This window comes from Heterodontus francisci, chromosome 29 (assembly GCF_036365525.1).
Source record: "Heterodontus francisci isolate sHetFra1 chromosome 29, sHetFra1.hap1, whole genome shotgun sequence".
NCBI lineage: Eukaryota > Metazoa > Chordata > Chondrichthyes > Heterodontiformes > Heterodontidae > Heterodontus > Heterodontus francisci.
In genome coordinates, this window is record NC_090399.1 from 31,159,804 (window position 1) to 31,185,955 (window position 26,152).

The window sequence follows — 26,152 nt, forward strand, 5'->3', positions numbered from 1 at the left end:
ACAGAGGGAATTATGACTTTGACAGGGGAGGGCAGGGTCAATGTGTTTGGCTGTGCCATGTAGTTTTTAAATGATGTGATTTCCTTCTTGTTGGGTTACTTACCAGATCTTGCACTCCTGTTGATAGAAACGAGGTGAAACTCGCTGCAAAATAAATTATGGGAATATAAATATAAAACACACTAGCAGGTCTCCCCTGACATTGTTCATGGTGAATCAGATGGTGCACTGCTTTATAATAATGGTAATCTGTCATCAAAAAAATGACTGCTAAAATGTTACAAGTATGGGTGTTGTTTACAGGAAGTGTTTGTTGTGTGTAAGATATTGCCACATTGCAAATATATCCATCAGGCATTTAGCCCTTACAGCTTTGCTCAGTTGCCAACACTAAATAGTGAACATTGCAAGATTCAAGCAACATACATACTCCACGGATTAGAGGCCTATTGAGGGATGAAATTGAAATTATCGACAGTGATGGCATTTTTGTTGAATGGAAATGAAGAAAAGCAATGTTGGCTTAATGTAAATCAGATCCCAGAGACTAAGGATGTGAATTCTTGTACAAATATAAAGCGATGAATATGAAGACTTTTTTTTTTAAAGAACCCAAAATATTTTCATGCTGACCATTTGTGATCTTCTACACTTCTGTTTAAAACAAAGCCACTAACTGAGCTAAAACAACTGTAATGGTACAGTTTGAAAAGCCTCATTTCAGGCATTTCCTTGAACCATAATTTCGATAAATTGGGAACTTTTAAAGCAGTTTTAAACCTTTGGATAATAATATTTTGGGTTCCAATATCCCCATTTAAGCTAATATTGTTTGCTCATGGATAAAATACCAACTTTTCTTACCCGCTGTGGGAGTGATTGCTGGAATATCTATTTCTTGCCTGCAAAGCAAGAAGATGAAACTGGTCAACTGCATGGTCTCATACCACAGCAACAAATAATTATATTTATATAGCAACTTTAACATAATAAAATATCCCAAACAATTCACAGGAGCATTATAAAACAAAATATGGCATTGAGCCACATAAGGAATATTAGATCAGATGACCAAAAGTTTGGACAAAGATGTAGGTTTGAAGGAATGTCTGAAAAGACGTAAGTGAGGTAGAGAGGCGAAGAGGTGTAGGGAGGGTATTCCACAGTTTTGTAACATAGCAGCATAGACAAACTTAAGGCACTGAAGGAGGCTGTTCAGCTTCAAGTGATTTATTAAATTGTGATATGTTTCTGCCTCTACCACCCTTTCAGGCAATGAGTTACAGACCTCCACCACTCTCTGGGTAAAATAAATAGTGCTGAACCCCCCTCTAATCCTTCTCCCAGTTATTCCATGTATTTCTTATCATATGAATGTATATTGACTAATAATTACTCACGTTGGAGCCTGTTGAACATCTAATGAAAAGGGAGATACAAAAGACAAGTGGATTAGAAAATACATTTCTTATTACTTACCTCTTATTTCTAATCACCACCAGTTTTGCACACGGAGTAATACTGACTTCAAAATAATTCATTATGTGAAGTGATTCAATATGTATGAGAGACAAGATAAAACCACTGTATGAGTGCAAATTGTTCCATTTTGAATGCATTTTATCTGACAATACATCTCTAGAAAAGTACAGAATGAGGGATGGTCTGGGAGAGTTGTGTCATCTCCATTCATTCCTACCCATATCCGATTGCAGCCCCAATATCTCTTAGAACATCAGACAATGGAATGTTTCAGGTATTCATACACTAATGTCACCAATGGATTAGAATCATTGAATATAACAGTACAGCACAGAAGAAGACCATGTGGCCTGATGAGTCTGTGCAGGACATTTCACAGAGCTATCCTGTTAGTCCTCACTTTCACCCTTTACCCTACACTTTTCCACATTCATCAAAAATGTATTTAACACCCTGGAATTGTAAATTTGTTTCTCCTACACAACTTTGAGCTTCTCCATTCTGCATTACCACAGACAGACTCTGTTGATTAGAGGCCTATTGAGGGATGGAATAGTAATTATCTACAGTGATGGCATTTTTGTTAAGTGGGACAGAAAAAAAAGTGGTGCCTTATGATAAATCAATCACAGAGACTGAGGATCTGCATTCTTGTACAAATGTAACAAACTTTTCTAAAGAGTTGAATATGAACACTTTTTTAGAATATAAAATATTTTCATGCTTGTAATTTGTCATCTTGATAAGTTTTTGTTCAAAGGAAAGACATTAACTGAACTATGACAAGTGTAATGGCACAGTTTGAAAAGCCTGATTTCAAACATTTCTCCGGAACCATAAGTTACGTATCAAATTGTAAACTTTTAAACCAGCTTTAAAGCTTTGGATAGTATTATTTTTGTGTTGGGGGGCGGGGGGTGGGGGGGGGTGGTGCTGGTGGTGGGGGGTGGTTTGTATTATCCCCATGGAAGTTTATCCATAGATTAAAAACCAGATTTTCTTACCAACTGTTGAAGTGATTTCTGGAATATCTGTTCCTTGTCTGCAAATCAAGTCGGTGAAAGATGTCAATTGCATGTGCTCATACCACAACAACTATTTATATTTATATCGCACTTTTGTCGTAATAAAATGTTACAGGACACTTCACAGGAGCATTATAAAACAAAATATGGCACTGAGCGACATAAGGAGTATTAGAGTTAACATTTCGGGTCAGTGACCCTTCTTCGGAAGGGTCTTCTGATCACTAACCCGAAATGTTAACTGTGCTTCTCTTTTCACAGATGCTGCCAGACCTGCTGAGTGGTTCCAGCATTGCTTGTTTTTATTTCAGATTTCCAGCATCTGCAGTATTTTGCTTTTATATAAGGAGTATTAGGTCAGATGACCAAAAGCTTGGATAAAGAGTTGGGGTTTAAAGAGTGTCTAATAGGAAGAAAACGAGGCAGAGAGGAAGAGAGGTGTACAGAGAGTATTCCACAGTTTTGTAACATAGAAACATAGAAAAACCTAAGGCACAGAAGGAAGCTCTTCAGCCCATCATGTCTATGCAGGTCGAGAAAGAGTTATCCATCCTAATCTGACTTTCCATCTCTTGGTCTGTAGCCCTGGAAATTAGAGAACTTCAAGTGCTTTATAAATGAGATGTGTTTCTGCCTCTACCACCTTTCAGGCAATGAGTTGCAGACCTCCACTACCTTATGGTGATAAAATTACTGCTCAGCACCCCTCTAATACTTCTACCAATTACTCAGTGTATATCTTATCATATGAATGTATATTTACGAACAATTACTCACCTTTGAGTCTGAAGAACATCTAATGAAAAGGGACATACAAAAGAAAAGTTTATTACAAAATACATTTATTAATTAAGTCTTATTTCTTATTGTTTCCAGTTTTGCATACAGAGCAATACTGACTTCAACATAATTCAATGTTCAAATATACGCGCATATAAATATGTATAAGAGACATGATGAAAACACCATATGAATGGAATTTGCTTCATTTTGAATGCATTTTATCTTAAAATGCATCTCAAGAAAGGAATAGGCTGAGAGATGGCCTCAGAGAGAGTGCCATCCCCACCCATTGCCACCCATATCCAACTGCATCAATGTCTCTTAGAACTTTAAACAATGGAATGTCTGATGTATTCATACGCTAATGCAACAATAAATTAGAATCAATGAATATAACAGTACAGCACAGAAGGAGGCCATGCGGGCTGATGAGTCTGTGCAGGCCCTTTCACAGAGTAATCCAGTTCATCCTTACTTTCCCCCTTTTCCTGACAATTTTCCCCATTCTTCAAGAATTTATCCATTTCCCTTGGATTATAAATTTGTTTTCCATATACAACTTTGAGCTTCTCCCATCTGCATTACTCCATACAGACTCTGTTGATTCAAGGCCTATTGAGGGATGGAATGGTAATCAACTACAAACAAACAAGGAACAAGGAACAGTACAGCACAGGAACAGGCCATTCGGCCCTCCAAGCCTGTGCCGATCTTGATGCCTGCATAAACTAAAACCTTCTGCACTTCCGGGGTCCATATCCCTCTATTCACATCCGATTCATGTATTTGTCAAGATGCCTCTTAAACGTCTCTATGGTACCTGCTTCCACCACCTCCCCCGGCAACAATTTCCAGGCACTCACCACCCTCTGTGTAAAGAACTTGCCTCGCACATCCCCTCTAAACTTTGCCCCTCTCACCTTAAACCTATGTCCCCCAGTAACTTACTCTTCCAGGCTGGGAAAAAGCTTCTGACTATCCACTCTGTCCATGCCGCTTATAACTTTGTAAACCTCTATTATGTCGCCCCTCCACCTCCATCGTTTCAGTGAAAACAATGCGAGTTTATCCAACCTCTCCTCATAGCTAATGCCCTCCAGACCAGGCAACATCCTGGTAAACCTCTTCTGTACCCTCTCCAAAGCCTTCACGTCCTTCTGATAGTGTGGCGACCAGAATTGCACGCAATATTCTAAGTGTGGCCTAACTAAAGTTCTGTACAGCTGCAGCATGACTTGCCTATTTTTATACTCTATGCCGTGACCGATGAAGGCAAGCATGCCGTATGCCTTCTTGACTACGTTATCCACCTGCGTTGCCACTTTCAGTGACCTGTGGACCTGTACGCCCAGATCTCTCCGCCTGTCAATACTCCTAAGGGTTCTGCCATTTACTGTATACTTCCCACCTGCATTAGACCTTCCAAAATGCATTACCTCTCATTTGTCCAAATTAAACTCCAGCTGCCATTTCTCCGCCCAAGTCTCCAACCGATCCATATCCTGCTGTATCGTCTGACAATCCTCATCACTGTCCACAACTCCACCAAACTTTGTGTCATCCACAAACTTACTAATCAGACCAGCTACATTTTTCTCCAAATCATTTATATATACTACAAACAGCAAAGGTCCCAGCACTGATCCCTGTGGAACACCACTAGTCAAATCCCTCCATTCAGAAAAGCACCCTTCCACTGCTACCCTTTGTCTTCTCTGACCGAGCCAGTTCTGTATCCATCTTGCCAGCTCCCCTCTGATCCCATGTGACTTCACCTTTTGTATCAGTCTGCCATGAGGGACCTTGTCAAAGGCTTTACTGAAGTCCAAAGATAACATCCACTGCCATTCCTTCATCAATCATCTTTGTCACTTCCTCAAAAAACTCGAATACATTAGTGAGACACAACCTCCCCTTCACAAAACCATGCTGCCTCTCGCTAATAAGTCCATTTGTTTCCAAATGGGAGTAAATCCTGTCCCGAAGAATCCTCTCTAATAATTTCCCTACCACTGATGTAAGGCTCACCGGCCTATAATTCCCTGGATTATCCTTGCTACCCTTCTCAAACAAAGGAACAACATTGGCTATACTCCAGTCCTCTGGGACCTCACCTGTAGCCAATGAGAATGCAAAGGTTTCTGTCAAGGGCCCAGCAATTTCTTCCCTTGCCTCCCTCAGTATTCTGGGGTAGATCCCATCAGGCCCTAGGGATTTATCTACCTTAATGCTTTGCAAGACACTCAACACCTCCTCCTTTTTGATAATGAGATGACTGAGACTATCTACACTCCCTTCCCTAGGCTCATCATCCACCAAGTCCTTCTACTTGGTGAATACTCATGCAAAATACTCATTTCGCACCTCGCACATTTCCTCTGGCTCCACACATAGAGTGCCTTCTCTGTCCTTGAGTCGGCCAACCCTTTCCCTGGTTACCCTCTTGCTCTTTATATACGTATAAAAAGCCTTGGGATTTTCCTTAATCCTGTTTGCCAATGACTTCTCATAACCCATTTTAGCCCTCCTGACTCCTTGCTTCAGTTCCTTCCTAGTGTCTTTATATTCATCAAGGGATTCGTCTGTTCCCAGCCTTCCAGCCCTTACAAATGCTTCCTTTTTCTTTTTGACGAGGCTCACAATATCCCGCGTTATCCAAGGTTCCCGAAACTTGCCAAACTTATCCTTCTTCCTCACAGGAACATGCTGGTCCTGCATTCTAATCAACTGATGGTTGAAAGACTCAAGCATGTCAGATGTTGATTTCGTCTCAAACAGACGCCCCCAATCTAAATTGTTCAGTTCCTGCCTAATATTGTTATAATTAGCCTTCCCCCAATTTAGCACCTTCACCCGAGGACTTCTCTTATCCTTATCCACAAGTACCTTAAAACTTATGGAATTATGGTCACTGTTCCCGAAATGCTCCCCTACTGAAACTTCAACCAGCTGGCCGGGCTCATTCCCCAATACCAGGTCCAGTACGGCCGCATCCCTAGTTGGACTATCTACAAAGAACAAAGAACAGTACAGCACAGGAACAGGCCATTCGGCCCTCCAATTACATATTGTTTCAAGAAGCCCTCCTGGATGGTCTTTACAAATTCTGCCCCATCCAAGCTAAGTGTGTCCCAGTCAATATCCTTTTGGGCCTCCTTATCTTGAAAGACAATGGATACGTGCCTGGAGGTGGTCAGTGGTTTGTGAAGCAGCGCCTGGAGTGGCTATAAAGGCCAATTCTAGAGTGACAGGCTCTTCCACAAGTGTTGCAGAGAAATTTGTTTGTCGGGGCTGTTGCACTATCAATATAGGGGAAGTTAAAATCACCCACCACTACAACCCTGTTACCTTTACATCTTTACAGTGGTGGCATTTTTGTTAAACGGGACAGAAGGAAAGCAGTGGTGCCTTTTGATAAATTAGATCTAGAGACTGAGGATCAACATTCTTCTACAAGTGTAACAACTTGTCTAAAGAGATGAATATGAACACTTTTTAAGAATATAAAATATTTTCATGCTGTCAATTTGTTATCTTGATAATTTTATGTTTAATACTAGGACATTAAATGAGCTATGGCAACTGTAATAGCACAGTTTGAAAAGCCTGATTTCAGGCATTTCCCTGAACCATAACTTGGGTATCAAATTGTAAACCTTTAAAGCAGTTTTAAACCTTTGGATAGTAATTGTTTGGGTTCTAATATCCCCATAAAAGGTTATATTGTTTGTCCATGGATTAAAAAACTCTGCTTTTCTTACCCTCTATGGAAGTCATGTCTGGAATATTTGTTTCTTGTCTGCAAAGCAAGAGGTGAAACAAATGAACTGCGTGTTCTCAATCCACAACTACGATTACTTATATTTATATGGCAACATTAACATCTAAAAACATCGCAAGGCACTTCACAAGAGCAAAATAAAAAACATGGCAATGTAACACCTAAGAAGATATTAGGTCAGATGACCAAATTCTAGGACACAAGATACGTTTTAAGGAATGTCTTAATAGAAGAAAGTGAAGTAGAGAAGCAGAGAGGTGCAGGGAGGATATTCCGCAGTTTTGTAACAGCGAAGCATAGAAAAATATAAGGCACAGAAGGAGGATGTTCCGCCTATCATGTCTGTGCCAGTCAAAAAAGAGTTATCCAGCCTAATCTGACTTTCCAGCTCTTGATTTGTTGCCGTGTAAATTACAGCACGTCAAGTTTTTTTAAAAATGTAATGTGTTTCTGCCTCTACCACCCTTTCAGGCAATGAGTTCCAGACGCCACCACCCTCTGGTTGAAAAGGAATTACTGCTTAACTCCCATCTAATCCTTCTACCAATTACTCTGTGTATTTCTTATCATATAAATGTATATTTACTAACAATTACTCACCTTTGAATCTGAAGAATAGCTAATGAAAAGGGAGATACAGAAGAAAAGTGCATTACAAAATACATTTCTCATTACTTAATTTCTTATTGTTGCCAGTTTTGCTAATGGAGCAAAATAATTAATTGTGGGAAGTGATTCAATATGTATGAGAGACTTGATAACGCCACCGTATGAATGGAAGTTGTTTAATTTTTCATACATTTTATCTTCATATACATTTCAAGAAAAGAACAGGCTAAGGGGTAGCCTAAGCGAGGTCTTTTATGTTCTGAGAAGGTTTGATTGGACAGACGTAAAGAAAATGTTTCTGCTTGTGGGGGGAGTTCAAAACTAGTGGCTACAAATATAAGATAGTCACGAATAAGTACAGTAAGGAATTAAGGAGGATTTCTTTATCAACAGCGTGGATGCACATGGAGCACATGGAGCAGCTGACGCAAATAGCTGAGATGCATGGAGTTATAGAGTCACAGAGTCATTTACAGCATTTAAGGAGGCCATGTGGCCGATTGAGTCCATGCCAGCTCTCGGTGGAGCAATCCAGACAGTCCCATTTCCCCACTCTTTCCCTGCAGTCCTGCAAGTTTATTTCCTACAAGTGCCCACCCAATTTCCTTTTGAAATCATTGACGATCTCTGTTTCCACAACCCTCGTAGGCAGTGAATCCGTGGTCAGTGCCACTCACTGCATAATGATGTTCTTCCTCACATCCTCCTTGCATCTCTTGCCAAAAACCTGAAATCTGTGTACCCTAGTCCTTGTACCATCAACTAATGGGAATATCTTTTCTTTGTCTACCCTATCCCAAGATGTAATAATCTTGTGCACCTCTATCACATCTCCCCTCAATTTCCTTTGCTGCAAGTGCGACCAGAAGGGTAACATTAAAAGAATTAGTATTAGAATATATTAATAAGTTTAGGAGAATCGCTGTAGTTATAAGGGATCATGAAATGATGGGATACTTGACCACGATGCTGGAACTGTATAACTCTGTACTTAATTGCCTTCATAGTCTGTGTAAACATGCTGTCCTTGCTTCACTAATCAAAGTGATAAGGGGAAAGGCTGGAAATAAGACAAACAGTAAACTATGGGACCTGGCATTTTAAGGTTTGGGAGGAGATAGCAGGGGAATGTTTGTTGGGGAATATAATCCAGGTTATTGATCAAGCTGCAGACTGGAATGTGTCAGTGTAATGTGAACAATGAGTAATGGTTATCGTATTCTGTAGATGTGTGCGACAGATTCTGTTTCACTGAGAAGCTATTTGGGTGATGAGGGGGCTTCTCCCTTGCATATGCTTGTATAAAGACCTTTATTTTCTTTAATCTGGTGGACTCAAGGTGGACACAACAATTTCCCGTGGTCAGCAGGATCCTCGAGGCTTGGTCGCCAGTGCTTGGTATAATGACGGCATCAGAGAGCAGGTGAGTACATTTACTTTATCAACCATTAGATATGGACGTTGGTGTTCTGGACGTGAATCTGGCGGGTTTATTTGAGGATCCAAACCAAAGAACAGGTCCACAGGTGTAGTAACTAAAGGTGGCACAGAGTCAGGATCTTGGTTCCTGGGGTAAAAGAGGAGGTAATATCGTTCTGCGGGTTAATCAGGTGAAGAAGTGGACGGTTGTAGAAGAAACAAGTGGTCCGTTTCTGCAGCGAGGAAGTAAGAACAATTGGAGAGGAAGGGAGAGGTCCATTATCATTTGGGAACCATGGTAGGGTATGGAGAGGTCAGTATCCACAGGAAGTAGCGAACAGCCGTAGAGGAAGCGAGAAGTCCATTTCCCGCAGAGAGGAATTAAGAACGATCGGAGAGGAAATCAGAAGACCGTTTCCCATGTAGGAACGTTAGTAGGTCATCGAGAAGTCCGTACCCATTCAAATAGTAACACTATTCAGACTGTAAAACATGAGCCGTGGCAAATAGGATCCAGAGTGGGGACCCAAGGGTCACTCACCAAATTTTTGGCAGCCAACAACAAGAAGACTTTAGCTAAAATGATCAGGAAGGTTGGGATCCCTCATGGATACCAGATAAGCATAAGGAATGGGGGAAAGAACAGACAAAAAGGAATAATTATATTATGCAAGAGCTATCTTACCACGTGTCAGTATGGAAAGTCTGAATTAGCTAGGCTAACTCAGGGAAAGGGACAGGTTACAAATGTTAAAATGGTGAGAGCCAGAGTGGGAAAGTGAGAGATATCAGGCTGAGGTAAGAGGGACAATTTAAACAAGACGTTTTAGTGAAATTTAAATGGAGTAAAAGCAAGTTACTGTGTCTTTGTTCAAGTCTGCATGAACGTTGGAAGCTTCCACGACTTTATGTACTTGTCTGTGTAGCTTGTGTGCTGTAGAGCTAACAGTCGTTAAGCCTTTGTTGTCCGGCTTTAATGTTGAAAGTATTAGTCTGTTACTTGTTCTATTCTTGTACATGTATAATACTGTGAGAATCTTGAGTAATATTTTGGATGTGAACTAGTGTATTCCTTGGGCTTCGGGCTGGGAATGAAATGCAGATATTTCGGTACTTTGAATTCATAACCCATTACAGGAATCAATATTCCTAAGTTTTTGGAATTAAGGAAGTTGGAATGTGATTGCTGAGTGTTGTCATTTCAATCTAAGTTTGTGCACCCAGAAATAGGATAGAAAAATGGAATTGCATTTTAATTAAAAATGCTGGTGTGGTGTTTTATTTGTATTTTAAAAGTTGGTTTTGAAACTATGAAAAGACAATGCACAGTTTTGTAAACAATAAGCTTCAGCCTTGAAGGCTTGGAAATACCTGGCAGAAATCCAATTTCAAGTTTTTGCTTTAATTGGACCAAAGTTTTAAATCAACTATTGATTTGTGTTTTGCAGTTTAAATTAAAGACAATGTCTTACTGACTGTTAAAGGATAATAAAACGAGATATTGGAAAGATTTTAAAGTTAATTTAAGAGGCTGTGGTGAAGTCTTCATTGCAAGAATGTTAAATAAACTTTTCTTTAGTATTTGGTTTATTACAATCATTTGAAAAAGCGCCAGAAGAAAGAATATGAAAAGTAACATCATTTATCTTTGCTTTTTAAAAAAAGAAAACACGTGCTATCCTGTTCTCTGTGCAGTTAATAAGCATTGGTGTGAATTAAATTCAAATATTTAAGATTAACTGACCTGTTAAGTTGGGGCAACTAGAATTTCATTAATGATCACAATGAACTTTGAAGTTGTCATTTCATGATATGAGCGAGTATTTAATTCTGGATATAAGACCTGCTCATATATAACATTGGCACTTTTGGCTTCTAAATGTTTATTGCAGTTTACTGAAATTTGGAATCATCGTTGTTGTGTGAAAAAAAAACCTTAGGTTTAGAATCTCTTACAGAATTTTAAAAGTTCGGAAACAAATTGGGGTTTAATCTGAAAAGCTGCCTTCTCTAATTGAGATGTTTTGAAGTTTAAGGGGAAAATCAAAATCTAAAAACAAACAAGCAGTCTAGATGTTTTCTCCGAATACAGTGAATATGGGAAGACATGGAACATTAACAGAAACTATCACCCCAACAGCACTGTTATTTGAATTTGTCATAATTTTGAGAGGCAAAACGTCCAGTATAATTTAACAAGTTACTTTTAAGAATATAAAATGTTATCTAATATAATGAACAAACAAATAAACGAAGGATAAAACAGAAAAGGGAATTGTAGCTCTGTGTCATGAACAAATAAGAGAGAGTGTGTGTGGAGTGTAGCAATAAGGATCTTAGAAGGTCGGCAGTAAATAATTTGGGGTCGTCTTCCCATTTTAGGAAGCTGTCATGAACAGATTTAGGCAGGAGTCAGGAAGAAAGTTCATGTGTGCGTAAATTTCTGTTTGTGTGTTATATCAGTGTCCTGTGATTTCCTTGGCTGTGTTAGCTCTGTCTGTGTCATCGAACTAATGACTTATTAACCCTTTGTGGCCTGGTCCTGCATGACGTTCTAAAGTTTTGATAGCTGTATAAAATGGATGAGAAGCTGTTAAAGCACACGTTTTATTTTGGCAATGGAAAATACAGAAGGGTTCCTTTAAGGGCGACGATAGGTAATAATAATCAGTACTGCCAATTCGATTGTTTCAATGGGTGAAAAACTCTAAGGCCCTTTCTTTCACTCCATGCTCGTGAGAGGTTGCTGTTTGAAGTTAGCAGACTTAAACGAAGGACCAAGACTACTGATAAACGTTATTTCCTTTGTTTCTTTGTTTTCATCTAAAGTGTTGCAGAAATTGTGTGGATAATGTATGTGTGTAAGTTTTAATGTGCTTTCTTTCCTAAAGGGTCGTTGTGCAAAAGGGATGTCAGCACTTTAAAAACGAAGGGATTTCACAATGAGGAATATGAGTTGGTTAAAAAGGAAGGTTTAAACAAACTAAATGCTATAAGAGATTCAAGTTGTGATTTCTGGCCAAGAATCACAATATGACTGTATTTTAATGAACGTGGGGATTTTAATCCAGATATGAATTCGCACATGCATAAACAGGGCACATTTTTAATGTTGGATACTGCTAATTGGACCTTGGTAAATAGTTTGATCCTGAAACAGTTCACGAGTTTTAAGTTCAAATTGTTAAAAGGGAGAGAATTTGATAAAGGGATCTAAAAAGCTTGGAATTTTGAAACATTGTCGGAAGAAAGTGTTCTGAAATTCAAATTTCTTGTTTGTTTGAAAAGTATGTGTTTAACCTATTCCATAGCTCGTGGTTTGTTCTGTCTTAGTAGGAAAAGGGTGGTGATATCGTCACTAGTCCATTTGAGGACGTTCGCCCCAACCCCTTTCAGACGAGCAGAAAGTTAACCCTTTCCGCTAGCAGTTTAAACTGACCATGCAACTTTCAAAATTTATTGCAACAAGATTGCTTCAGGAATTTGATCAGATATCTACAATGAATTGAAGCTGATGAATTAAATTAAATTGAGTTGGCATTCTTTGCTGAAATTTAAAGAGATGGGTAAACAATTAAACCACACACACAGACTTGCTGGTTTCTGTTTGGGCAACAGTAAATTTATTTATTTATTTATTTATGTATTTAGAGATACAGCACTGAAACAGGCCCTTCGGGCTACCAAGTCTGTGCCGACCAACAACCACCCATTTATACTAACCCTACAGTAATCTCATTCCCTATCACCTACCTACACTAGGGGCAATTTACAATGGCCAATTTACCTATCACCTGCAAGTGTTTGGCTGTGGGAGAAAACTGGAGCACCCTGCGAAAACCCTCGCAGTCACAGGGAGAACTAGCAAACACAGGCAGTACCCAGAATCGAACCCGGGTCCCTGGAGCTGTGAGGCTGCGGTGCTAACCACTGCACCACTGTGCAGCCCTTTTATTTTTTTATTTACAGATACAGCACTGAAACAGGCCCTTCAGCCCTCCGAGGCTGTGCCGACCGTCAACCACCCATTTATACTAATCCTATATTAATCCCATTACCCTATCACATCACCACCTTCTCTTAATTCCCCTACCATCTACCTATACTAGGGGCAATTTGTAATAGCCAATTTGCCTATCAACCTGCAAGTCTTTGGCTGTGGGAGGAACCAGAGCACCCGATGAAAACCCGCGTGGTCACAGGGAGAGCTTGCAAACTCCACACAGGCAGTACCCAGAATCGAACCTGGGTCGCTGGAGCTGTGAGGCTGCGGTGCTAACCACTGCACCACTGGGCTGCCCATATTGGACTAAATATGAAAACAACATCACTGTGTGTCAGCTCAGGGGGTTAGTACAGGTATCTATCCTGTTGATTGAAAATGGAAAAGTCTCAAGGTGATAGGATTGGTACTTTACTTTCCAAGAATGTCGCATGGGGTGACATCATTCCCAATGGTCTCAGGTCAAACTACATGACTCACATTCTGTTTCTGGCAACAGGAGGGCCAGCGGCAGATTGCTTAATTATTTTGTTTCAGGTAAACTACTGAAGCAATGGCTGCCCAGTGGGTAGCGTAACAGTGGTCACCCTCCTGGTAACTGCAGCAACATGGGAGGTGCCCACCATAAATATCAAGAGAACTATATGACTGCATCCAGGACAGGACTTGCAACTCTCTGAAGGAGGGAGCACCTCAAGGGCATCCAACACCAGAGGGAACATCATGGTGGGATGGACCAATCTGCTTGCATTTGTTTTAGGACTCAAAGGGATGGGCCTGTGACATGTTGGCTCGGGACTTGGCAGATAATTTTGATTCAGATATTGAAGGTATAAGATTTAATATGCAACCCCCCAGCCCGCAGCCCACCCCGGAATATACATCAGGCTGTGAAAAGATTAGATCTTATTAATTTGAATGAGGAAAGACGGGAGCTGGTAGTTAAGCGACCTATAATGGGGGGAGTGGAGAATGCAATCAAGTTCCTAATGATTGCACCTCAATAACGTGCCAATTGTACTTATTAAGGGGGATATAACTTCGTATCCCTGGGGGTGGTGAGGGTTGAGTTGGTGTATCATTTAGGATCACGGGGGTATATATCTCCAGGTTTAAATGGTGCCAGTTTGATGACAATATGAAAATGTTGAACTGAGTTGCAGCATTACATCATCTGCTCTTGTAATACTCTGAGACCCATCAGTAATGACTCTGCAATAGTGGTATTTGTCAGCCCTCTTGAAAAAGCCTCTAAGGCAGTCCAAACCTCCCCTACGTAGTGGTGCTTTTTGACGGACAGGACAAGGTTCTTATAAGGAGGTTTGGGGTGTGCTAATAACCACACCTTCTGCCTACAGATCATTGTCTCCTTTATGGTGGGGGATTTCCACCTTGTCGGCAGGGTCCACAAGGTGGAGGATTTTGGGAATGTTCCACCTTGTCAGGTGCTGCGTCTGACCAGGGTCCTAAAGGAGGGAATGAAGTGGGACCAGATGGGGAACATTACAAGAATTAGTATTATAACGTATTAATAAGTTTAGAAGAATCATTGTAGTTGTAAGGGATTATAAAATGATGGGATACTTGACAAGTATGCTGGAACTGTACAACTCTGCTCTTAATTGCCTGCACAGTCTATGTAAACATGCTGTCCTTGCTTCACAAATCAAAGACATAGGGGAAAGGCTGGAGAGGAGGCAGCAGTAACCTATGGGTGCTGGCAGCTTCAATGCTTGGGAGAAGATAGCGAGGGGATGTTTGTGGGGCAATACAATCTATGTTATTGATCAAACTGCAGACCTCGAATGCATCGGGGTAACGTAAACAATAAGTAATGGTTATTGTATTCTAGAGATTTGTGCAACAGACCCTATTTCACTGAAAAGCTGTTTGGGTGACCAGAGGGCTTCTCCCTTGCATATGCGTGATTAAAATCTTTCATTTGCTTTAATCCCATGGACTCGAGTGTAGTTATTTTCTCCACAACAAGAACAACCCCAGCTTTTCCAACCTAACCTTGAAACTAAAACCCCACCTGGTTCACTATTGTCATTTAGAGAAGGAAACCTGCCGTCCTTTCCTGGTCTGGGCCTATATGTGACACCAGACCAATACCAATGTGACTCTTAACTGCCCTCAGAAATGGCCTAGCAAGTCGCTTAGTTGTCTCAAGGATAAACTGGAGGTGGGCAATAAAGGCTAGCCCTGCCAATAATGTCCACATCCCATGAATAAGTAAAGGAACGGAATATTGAACGGGCATATAACAGGCATTAAGGTGATTTATTTATTCATTCTTGTCTTCTTTTCCATCTTTTGGGCCTCCTTATCTCGAGAGACAATGGATACGCGCCTGGAGGTGGTCAGTGGTTTGTGAAGCAGCGCCTGGAGTGGCTATAAAGGCCAATTCTGGAGTGACAGGCTCTTCCACAGGTACTGCAGAGAAATTTGTTTGTTGGGGCTGTTGCACAGTTGGCTCTCCCCTTGCGCCTCTGTCTTTTTTCCTGCCAACTACTAAGTCTCTTCGACTCGCCACAATTTAGCCCTGTCTTTATGGCTGCCCGCCAGCTCTGGCGAATGCTGGCAACTGACTCCCACGACTTGTGATCAATGTCACAAGATTTCATGTCGCGTTTGCAGACGTCTTTATAACGGAGACATGGACGGCCGGTGGGTCTGATACCAGTGGCGAGCTCGCTGTACAATGTGTCTTTGGGGATCCTGCCATCTTCCATGCGGCTCACATGGCCAAGCCATCTCAAGCGCCGCTGACTCAGTAGTGTGTATAAGCTGGGGATGTTGGCCGCTTCAAGGACTTCTGTGTTGGAGATATAGTCCTGCCACCTGATGCCAAGTATTCTCCGAAGGCAGCGAAGATGGAATGAATTGAGACGTCGCTCTAGGCTGGCATACGTTGTCCAGGCCTCGCTGCCGTAGAGCAAGGTACTGAGGACACAGGCCTGATACACTCGGACTTTTGTGTTCCGTGTCAGTGCGCCATTTTCCCACACTCTCTTGGCCAGTCTGAACATAGCAGTGGAAGCCTTACCCATGCGCTTGTTGATTTCTGCATCTAGAGACAGGTTACTGGTGATAGTTGAGCCTAGGTAGGTGAACTCTTGAACCACTTCCAGAGCGTGGTCGCCAATATTGATGGATGGAGCATTTCTGACATCCTGCCCCATGATGTTCGTTTTCTTGAGGCTGATGGTTAGGCCAAATTCATTGCAGGCAGATGCAAACCTGTCGATGAGACTCTGCAGGCATTCTTCAGTGTGAGATGTTAAAGCAGCATCGTCAGCAAAGAGGAGTTCTCTGATGAGGACTTTCCGTACTTTGGACTTCGCTCTTAGACGGGCAAGGTTGAACAACCTGCCCCCTGATCTTGTGTGGAGGAAAATTCCTTCTTCAGAGGATTTGAACGCATGTGAAAGCAGCAGGGAGAAGAAAATCCCAAAAAGTGTGGGTGCGAGAACACAGCCCTGTTTCACACCACTCAGGATAGGAAAGGGCTCTGATGAGGAGCCACCATGTTGAATTGTGCCTTTCATATTGTCATGGAATGAGGTGATGATACTTAGTAGCTTTGGTGGACATCCGATCTTTTCTAGTAGTCTGAAGAGACCACGTCTGCTGACGAGGTCAAAGGCTTTGGTGAGATCAATGAAAGCAATGTAGAGGGGCATCTGTTGTTCACGGCATTTCTCCTGTATCTGACGAAGGGAGAACAGCATGTCAATAGTCGATCTCTCTGCACGAAAGCCACACTGTGCCTCAGGGTAGACGCGCTCGGCCAGCTTCTGGAGCCTGTTCAGAGCGACTCGAGCAAAGACTTTCATTCTTGTGATGTGAGTATAATTGGTAAGGCCAGCATTTATTGCCTATTCTTAATTGCCCTTGAGAAGGTGGTGGTGAGCTGCCTTCTTGAACTGCTGCAGTCTATGTGCTGCAGCTGCGCCCATAGTGCTTTTTCCCCTGTTGCAGTTTGATATGGTTTGATATCAGTTTGAATAGTTTGCTTGGCCATTTCGGAGATAGTTAAGAATCTAAAACGTTGCTGTAAGTTAGGAGTCACGTGTAGGCCAGACCATGCAAGGGCAGCACATTTCCGCCCGTGAAAGACAGTAGTAAACCCGAAATAAAAACAAGAAATGCTGGAACCACTCAGCAGGTCTGGCAGCATCTGTGGAAAGAGAAGCAGAGTTAACGTTTCGGGTCAGTGACCTTCATCGGAACTGACAAATATTAGAAAAGTCACAGGTTATAAGCAAGTGAGGTGGGGGTGGGGCAAGAGATAACAAAGGAGGTCTAGATTGGACCAGGCCACATAGCTGACCAAAAGGTCACGGAGCAAAGGCAAACAATATGTTAATGGTGTGTTGAAAGACAAAGCATTAGGACAGATCAGCTGTTAATACACTGAATATTGAACAGCAGCAAGTGCAAACCTGAAAATAAACAGTGGGCAAGCAAACTGAACAAACTAAGATGAAATGAACTAAATGCAAAAAAAAAAAGGTTGTAAAAAATGTAAAAACGAAAGTAAAAAAAAGGAAGAAAAAAATAACTAAAAATGAAAGTAAAATGGGGAGCTGTCATGCTCTGAAATTATTGAACTCAATGTTCAGTCCGGCAGGCTGCAGTGTGCCTAATCAGTAGATGAGATGCTGTTCCTCGAGCTTGCGTTGATGTTCACTGGAACACTGCAGCAATCCCAGGACAGAGATGTGAGCATGAGAGCAGGGGGGAGTGTTGAAATGGCAAGCAACCGGAAGCTCAGGGTCCTGCTTGCAGACTGAGCAGAGATGTTCCGCAAAGCGGTCACCCATTCAGCGCTTGGTCTCCCCAATGTAGAGGAGACCACACTGTGAGCAGCGAATATAGTATACTACATTGAAAGAAGTACAAGTAAATCGCTGCTTCACATGAAAGGAGTGTTTGGGGCCTGGGATAGTGAGAACCTGTCCCCCTCTGAACTTGAGGCACTCCGTTCTCTCAGGTCTAACCCCGACACGGTCATCAAACCTGCAGACAAGCGTGGTGCTGTTGTTGTATGGCGTAACGACCTCTACCTTGCAGAAGCTCAACGCCAACTCACGGACACTTCTTCCTACCTCCCTCTGGACCATGACCCCACCACCGAACATCAAGCCACCATCCAAAGGACTGTCACTGACCTCATCTCCTCTGGAGATCTTCCCTCTACAGCTTCCAACCTCATAGCCCCACAATCCGCTTCTACCTCCTTCCCAAAATCCACAAACGGAACTGTCCCGGCAGTCCCATTGTGTCAGCCTGCTCCTGCCCCACTGAACTTATTTCTTCCTATCTAGACTCTATCTTTTCTCCGCTGGTCCAGTCTCTTCCCACCTACATCCGTGACTCTTCTGACGCCCTACGTCATTTTGACAATTTCCAGTTTCCTGGTCCCAACCGCCTCCTCTTCACTATGGACATCCAATCGCTCCACACCTCCATCCCCCACCAGGATGGTTTGAGGGATCTCCGCTTCTTCCTGGAACAGAGGCCCAACCAGTCCCCATCCACCACCACCCTTCTCCGCCTGGCTGAACTTGTTCTCACATTGAACAACTTCTCTTTCAACTCCACGCACTTCCTTCAAGTAAAAGGTGTTGCTATGGGTACCCGCATGGGTCCTAGTTATGCCTGTCTTTTTGTGGGATATGTCGAGCATTCTTTGTTCCAGTCCTACTCAGACACCCTCCCCCAACTCTTTTTCCGGTACATTGATGACTGTATCGGTGCCGTTTCCTGCTCCCGCCCCGAACTGGAAAACTTTATCAACTTTGCTTCCAATTTCCACCCTTCTCTCACCTTTACATGGTCCATCTCTGACAATTCCCTTCCCTTCCTCGACTTCTCTGTCTCTATCTCTGGGGATAGGTTGTCTACTAATATCCATTATAAGCCCACCGACTCCCACAGCTACCTCGACTACACTTCTTCACACCCTACCTCCTGTAAGGACTCCATTCCATTCTCCCAGTTTCTCCGTCTCCGACGCATCTGCTCTGATGGTGCTACCTTCCATGACGGTGCTTCTGATATGACCTCCTTTTTCCTCAACCGAGGATTTCCCCCAACTGTGGTTGACAGGGCACTCAACTGTGTCTGGCCCATTCCCCGCACCTCTACCCTCACCCCTTCCCCTCCCTCCCAGAACCGTGACAGGGTTCCCCTTGTCCTCACTTTTCACCCCACCAGCCTCCATATCCAAAGGATCATCCTCCGCCATTTCTGCCACCTCCAGCGTGATGCCACTACCAGTTGCATCGTCGCCTCCCTTCTGAAGGGATCATTCCCTCCGCGACACCCTGGTCCATGCTCCATTACCCCCACCACCTCGTCCCCGTCCCATGGCACCTTCCCCTGCAATCGCAGGAGGTGTAATACCTGCCCATTTACCTCCTCTCTCCTCACTATCCCAGGCCCCAAACACTCCTTTCAGGTGAAGCAGCGATTTACTTGTACTTCTTTCAATGTAGTATACTGTATCCGCTGCTCACAGTGTGGTCTCCTCTACATTGGGGAGACCAAGCGCAGACTGGGTGACCGCTTTGCGGAACATCTCCGCTCAGTCCGCAAGTAGGACCCTGAGCTTCCGGTTGCTTGCCATTTCAACACTCCCCCCTGCTCTCATGCTCACATCTCTGTCCTGGGATTGCTGCTGTGTTCCAGTGAACATCAACGCAAGCTCGAGGAACAGCATCTCATCTACCGATTAGGCACACTGCAGCCTGCCGGACTGAACATTGAGTTCAATAATTTCAGAGCATGACAGCCCCCCATTTTACTTTCATTTTTAGTTATTTTTTCTTCCTTTTTTTTACATTCTTTTTTACATTTTTTACAACCTTTTTTTTTGCATTTAGTTCATTTCATCTTAGTTTGTTCAGTTTGCTTAACCATTGTTTATTTTCAGGTTTGCACTTGCTGCTGTTCAATATTCAGTGTATTAACAGCTGATCTGTACTAATGCTTTGTCTTTCAACACACCATTAACATATTGTTTGCCTTTGCACCGTGACCTTTTGGTCTGCTATGTGGCCTGGTCCAATCTAGACCTCCTTTGTTATCTCTTGCCCCACCCCCACCTCACTTGCTTATAACCTGTGACTTTTCTAATATTTGTCAGTTCCGATGAAGGTCACTGACCCGAAACGTTAACTCTGCTTCTCTTTCCACAGATGCTGCCAGACCTGCTGAGTGGTTCCAGCATTTCTTGTTTTTATTTCAGATTTCCAGCATCCACACTATTTTGCTTTTATTATTGTAGTAAACCCGATGTGTTTTTACATCAATCTGGTAGTTTTATGATTGTTATTAAAGAGACTCACATTTTAGTCCAGATTTTATTCATCAATTGAGTTTAAGTTCCCCCCAGCTGGAGTGGTGGTATTTAAATTTATGTTTCCAGAACATTATTCCGGGACTCTGGATTATTAGCCTAGTAATATTACCACTATGCTACCATCCCCTCTTATAATGTCCCCCATTTTGGATTAACACTCAGAATAAATTCCTACCCCGCCACACTAAAAAAAAACACATTTTTTTCTGTAGGTGCTAGCAGATGGGATTAAAGTGGGTGGCTAGTTTTGTTCAGCTGGCGCAGAGAGAGTGGGCTGAATGGCTTCTTTCCGTGCTGTAAGTTTTCTGTGTCACCTTGATTGCGAAGGTTGCATGACTGGGTCTCAGGATGCGCATCCTTTCTTTTCATTAATTCATACAGGTAACCTTTCTAACCCATCCTGAATTTCCCTGAAAATATTTTGGCAGGCTTTTTCTTGAAGCAGCTGCTGTTATAACTGCGTATCTCGGACTTAACAGAGTATCATGAGTCAAACAAAGTTACTTGCAGGTGAAAGCATGATGCTATATTCCCAGTTGAGTTTTTCCAGAATTCTGTAACTTCCATAGCCATTCCCCCATTGTCAGATTATCATAGTCATTAAATTTAACTTCACAACTAACTAGAGTAGAGTTTTAACTGACAACCACTGTGTTGCTCGCCCAGTACCTTCTCTACAGTATTGGTGGCCTGATTTAAGGAAGGATGTAAATGGGTTGGAAACAGTTCAGAGAAGGTTTACTTGACTAATACCTTTAATGAGCGGATTGTCTTATGAGGGAAGTTTGGGCAGGCTTGTCTTGTATCTGCTGGTTTACTAATGTCTTTCACAGAAGGAAATTTAAAAGAGTAAGAGGCGACTTAATTGAAGCATATAAAATTCTGAGGGGATAGATGTGGAAAGGATGTTTTCCCATGTGGGAGAATCTGGATCTAAGGGTCACTATTTAGAAGTAAAGAGTCACCCATTTAAGACAGAGATGAAGAGAAATGTTTTCTCTCAGAGGGTTGTAAGTCTTTGGAACTCTCTTCCACAAAAGGTGCCAGAAACAGTCTCTGAATATTTTTAAGGCAGAGGCTGAGAGATTCTTGATGAGCAAGGGGGTGAAAGGTTAATGGGCATAGGCAAGAATGTGGAGTTGAGGCTACAATCAGATCAGCCATTATCTTGCTAAATGGCGGATCAGGCTTGAGGGGCTGAGTCTCCTACTCCTGTTCCTAATTTGTATGCTCGTATGCTCGTACCGCACCACTGTACCCATTTGCCAATGTACCCCTAGAGTTGCCAATTGGATACCTCGGACGTAATTACTCAATGTAATTCTTCTCACCACAATATTGAATAACTTTAACACTTTTCAAACAGCAAAGATTAGACATCCTTACCCTTCTTTCTGCGTAACTGCACACAGCGGAGTACAACGATTAGAAGGATACCTACTTCCACTGCTGCACTAATGAACAGGGTTAAAAATAGAGCCGTGGTAGATTTAGTTTTCCCTATGGAGAACACAACAAGTCAGATCGAAGCATTGAGACATAAGATCAGCAGCAGGCCGTTCGGCCCCTCGTATCTGTTCCATCTGAATCTTAATTCCTCTACCATCTTCATCCCACTTTTTAAAATATATAACTAACCAACAAGTTTGCTTTACAACGTGTGCTGCTTTTAATATAAAAGTTACTCCGCTATTTAAACACGAATTGGACAAAAAGGTGGTATCTTCCATGAAATACATCGCCCCATATTGAGTTCCACTGACTTTAGTAGCGCTGATTCGCACATGTGTGGTATAACGCAGTAAAAGCCAGCGCACCTGTTTTTTTGCCCCTATCCATGTCTAATTTCACCCCCAGTCTGTAACTGGTTATTTAATATGGTTAAGTATACTCCTCATTGCAGCTCAGGCTGATTCCGTCTTGAGTCCAACATGGGGCAGCCATTGTGACAGACGCGCCAGTTGGGGATAGTGCCCCCACATTGTTCAGCAGATTCTCCCCAACCCCCATTGCTCAGTTGATATTGCAGATAGGAGAATGACTGACCTCTCACAGTGAGATTCGTTCCTGCTCCATATTCCTCGCCCAGTTGCATCATTTGCACTTTGCAGTAATACACCCCGGAATCATTCACTCTCACATCCGTTATTATTATGGACGCATCTCCATGAAAGAAAGCCTCTTTTTGTTTGTAGATCCGTCCTCTGTACTGTGTTGTCCCATTGGAAACTTCAATGCCATTTCTGCTGTCCTTGTACCAACTATAAGACCCTATCGCCTTGGAGAGGTTGGCTGCGTATGTGCAGGGGAGGAAGACTGTCTGTCCTATATCTGCCAGAATCCTGGGCACCTTTTGAATAACTGTGAACTTCTCAGTGTTAATTCCTGGAAATCAGTAAAAGAAATTCTCTGCTATTTGATTGCAAGTTGGAACTTTGAAAGATGACATTAGCTTGGTCAAAGAAGTAGGTTTTAAGGGTTCACCTAAAAGGAGGAAAGCGGGCTGGAGAGCGGGAGGGAGGAAATTCCAGAGCTTGGGGCTGAAGCAACTGAAGGCACGACCACAAATGGTGGAGCAATTAAAATCGGGGATGCTGAAGAGGCCAGAGTTACTGGAGCGCAGATATCTCCAACGGTGGTGGGGCTGCAGGGGATTACAGAGATAGGGAGGGGTGAAGTCATGGAGGGGTTGAAAACCAGCATGAGAATTTAAAAATCGAGGCATTGTTTAATCCAGAGCCAACGTAGGTCAGCGAACACAGGGGTGGTAGGGGAACGGGAGTTGGTGCGAGTAAGAATACATGCAGCAGGTTTTTGGATGACCTCATGTTTACAGAAGGTGGAATGTGGAAGGCCATTGGAATAGTCAAGTCTAGAGGTAACAAAGGAATGGATGACGGTTTCAGCAGCTGATGAATTGGCATGGTGCAAATTTTGACAATTTAACAGGGTGAATATAGGTGATCTAAGTAACATGTAGCATATGTAGTCAGACGCTCATTGTAGGGTCAGATACGACACCAAGATTATGAGCAGTCGGGTTCAGCCTCAAACACTTGCCAGAGAGAGGAATGACTTTGGTAGCTAGGGAACAGAATTTATAGTGGGGATTGAAGCAAATGGCTTCAGCCTTCACAACATTTAACGAGAGGAAATTTCTGTTCACCCAGTACTGAATGTCAGACCAACAGTCTGATAATGTAGCAACAGCAGAGGAGTCAATAGCGGTGATGGTGCGGTTGAATAAATGACATCTTGGGCATTACAGCAGAAAGTGATTGAGCAGTGCATTTTTTCACAGTCACCGAAGACAGACCTATACCCCTTAAGAAACAATGGAATGTCCACTTACCCGAGAGGGCAGCCAATATCCATAGGGTGGGGCTTGGACTCATTTCCCTGCAGTGGAATGACGGATACATCAGACAAAACATGAAGTTAACAGTCGAAGTTAGGAAACGAAAATACCACATTGCAATTGGGATAGTGAAGACCACCGAAGGTGAGAACTGGGGCGGGGATGGGGGGCTTGTGTTTTCTCCTTGAGTGCAACCCCTAGAAATTGCAGCCAGAGTTGTGCCCAATGTTGCACCCATGCTGCCGTTGTTCTAGTTACGCCCAAGTATGCACTCAATCTCACTAAAATATGCCCGAATTTAAAATGGTTATAAATCAACATCGTTGACTAAGGAAACTCCTGAACCCAAAGCAGAATATTTCATATTTGGGGATTAAAATTACAGTTTCAACTCATTGATCCACCGTTCATGCACAACAGGCACAGAATTTTATAAAGGATCTGCTGATCGGGGAAGTTTTTCAACTTCTAATATGACATTTACTTCGCTATAAAAATGCATCAAAAGAAAGGCAAACTACAATGCCGATCTCACTGAGGACATGTTTATTTTTTTAAAAAAAAGCATAAATGCAATAAAAAGGTACTATAAAATGATTGTTTTCTGAACTGCCTGAAAATGTGAGCCAGCCAATTCAATTGGAGGATGTTACCTCAGATTTGACAGTCTGGATGTAACCAGTTTGGTGTGGATAATCTGGTTGGAAGGGAAAGTTTACTGGAACATAAAGTAAGGAGGACAATTGTGCATGTTGTAGCTACAGTCATAACTCACTTGCGCCTAAATTTCCACGATGGTTTGAATCACACAATTGGCGTGTGTCAAGAATAGATGTGCATCTGGGTGCAAATGTGGCGGAAATTCTTCCTCTCTGTCTAGACATTTGCTACCTTTGCTGTGGTTGAGCAGCCATGCTGAATGGGACGGATTGAGAAATGATGTTGGGTGTGAGGATATATCTTGAAGTTCCACTGTTGAATTAAATGTTTGTTCACTAGCAACCTCACTGGATGCTGAGGCACCCGTCTCACCAGCCACTCTGTTGTAGTTTATTCAGGGCCGGCTGTACTCAGCCACTTTTGGGGACCAGACGCAGAGACAAATAAATGGAAGGGTTTAAAAAACTTTAATGTTGATTAGAAATAAGCCATGAGGATTTGAAAATAGAAAATACTGTCAAATTAAAATTTGCAATATGTCAGAGACGCATAATATGCAATAAAGTAAGTCACTTTCTATGTTCTTTCCAACCTCTTAATCGTAAAAAAACCCCACAAATTATTGTTGTGATATTGTTCACCTGATATGTAATGGTGAAACTTTCCTCCGTTCATAATTTTAGCAGAAATTTCAACCAGATTAGATTAAAGTGGCGACATTAGGTTAAAGAACAATCGAAATTATACCACTGAATACAACTTTCCTCGCTAGATTAAAGACAGAAATATAAAATAAGATTGAGGCCATTACCTGGATAACAACTTTTAAAATGACAGCCAGCTCTTCTGCCAACACCGGTTGACTTAATGAAAATAAACACAGGGAATATCTGGAATTAAAACAGAAACTGCACAAACCGTCCAGTAGCCCAGTCAGTCAAACTAACGCTGATATCCTTCACCTGGATAAAAATAAAATCCAACAGCGTTATGAATATTTCTTGAACCCCGAGTCCCGAGCAATCATCCAGTTCTGCTCATCCCCAAACCAGCTTCCTTCTCATACAATCTGTTCTACCTTCCCAGTATATCCCGGGGTAAAGACAGTTATTTCTGAAGGCTGTTGATTTTTGCACATAAATCGTATAATTGTTGCTTGAAAACCTTATCTGCAGACATTCTTCCTGGACGATGTGAGCTTGTTCGCAGGAGACCCCGCCTCTCCTGGACGCTGATCAACCCAGCTCGCTTGCAGGTGTTTTATTTAACAAACTTTGCAATGAGCTCCGCTTCTGAACCCAACACTTTACACTTCTGCAATTTAGAGTAGCCGAGTTTCCACGCATATTTTCGCCGTGTCCAGAAATAAACACGCCTGTTCTGCTTCGAATGCGGTTTGAATGACTGATGACAGGAGAATCACTCACTCTATTTTAATCCATCAAGCGGCCGGCTTGACACAAGCACAGAACCCATATCTTCATCATCTTCAGAGACCGGCTTTGTCTATCGATTATTTTAGCAAAATCTAATTTCCTGAACACAAGTCAAGGGCAGTAAGAAAACCCCCGAGAATAAGCAGAATGCCAAATTGCGGGGGTGGGGGAGTCATCAATAGTACAGCATATTCAGAGACATAATCATAAATAGATTGATATTC

At 42.3% G+C, this 26,152-nt stretch overlaps 1 protein-coding gene across 9 annotated transcripts in view; it reads right to left on the minus strand.

The window, feature by feature from the left end:
* Positions 1-25,720, minus strand: part of LOC137345990 (uncharacterized) — a 46,674-nt gene extending 20,954 nt beyond the window's left edge. For 5 of the 9 annotated variants that reach the window (XM_068009277.1, XM_068009276.1, XM_068009273.1 and 2 more), the window contains exons 1-11: positions 25,304-25,708; positions 23,827-23,873; positions 22,521-22,859; positions 21,861-21,974; positions 7,672-7,690; positions 7,052-7,089; positions 3,285-3,303; positions 2,487-2,524; positions 1,401-1,419; positions 865-902; positions 104-144 (exon numbers count right to left, since the gene is read on the minus strand). In XM_068009277.1, the coding sequence (XP_067865378.1) occupies positions 104-144; positions 865-902; positions 1,401-1,419; positions 2,487-2,524; positions 3,285-3,303; positions 7,052-7,089; positions 7,672-7,690; positions 21,861-21,974; positions 22,521-22,859; positions 23,827-23,869 (708 nt within the window). In that variant the 5' untranslated portion in view covers positions 23,870-23,873; positions 25,304-25,708. Of the gene's footprint in view, positions 1-103; positions 145-864; positions 903-1,400; positions 1,420-2,486; positions 2,525-3,284; positions 3,304-7,051; positions 7,090-7,671; positions 7,691-21,860; positions 21,975-22,520; positions 22,860-23,826; positions 23,874-24,607; positions 24,652-25,303 lie in introns of those variants that run through there. The other 4 variants (XM_068009270.1, XM_068009272.1, XM_068009275.1 and 1 more) reach the window with 4 other exon arrangements.
* Between the last annotated feature and the right edge of the window lie 432 nt (positions 25,721-26,152).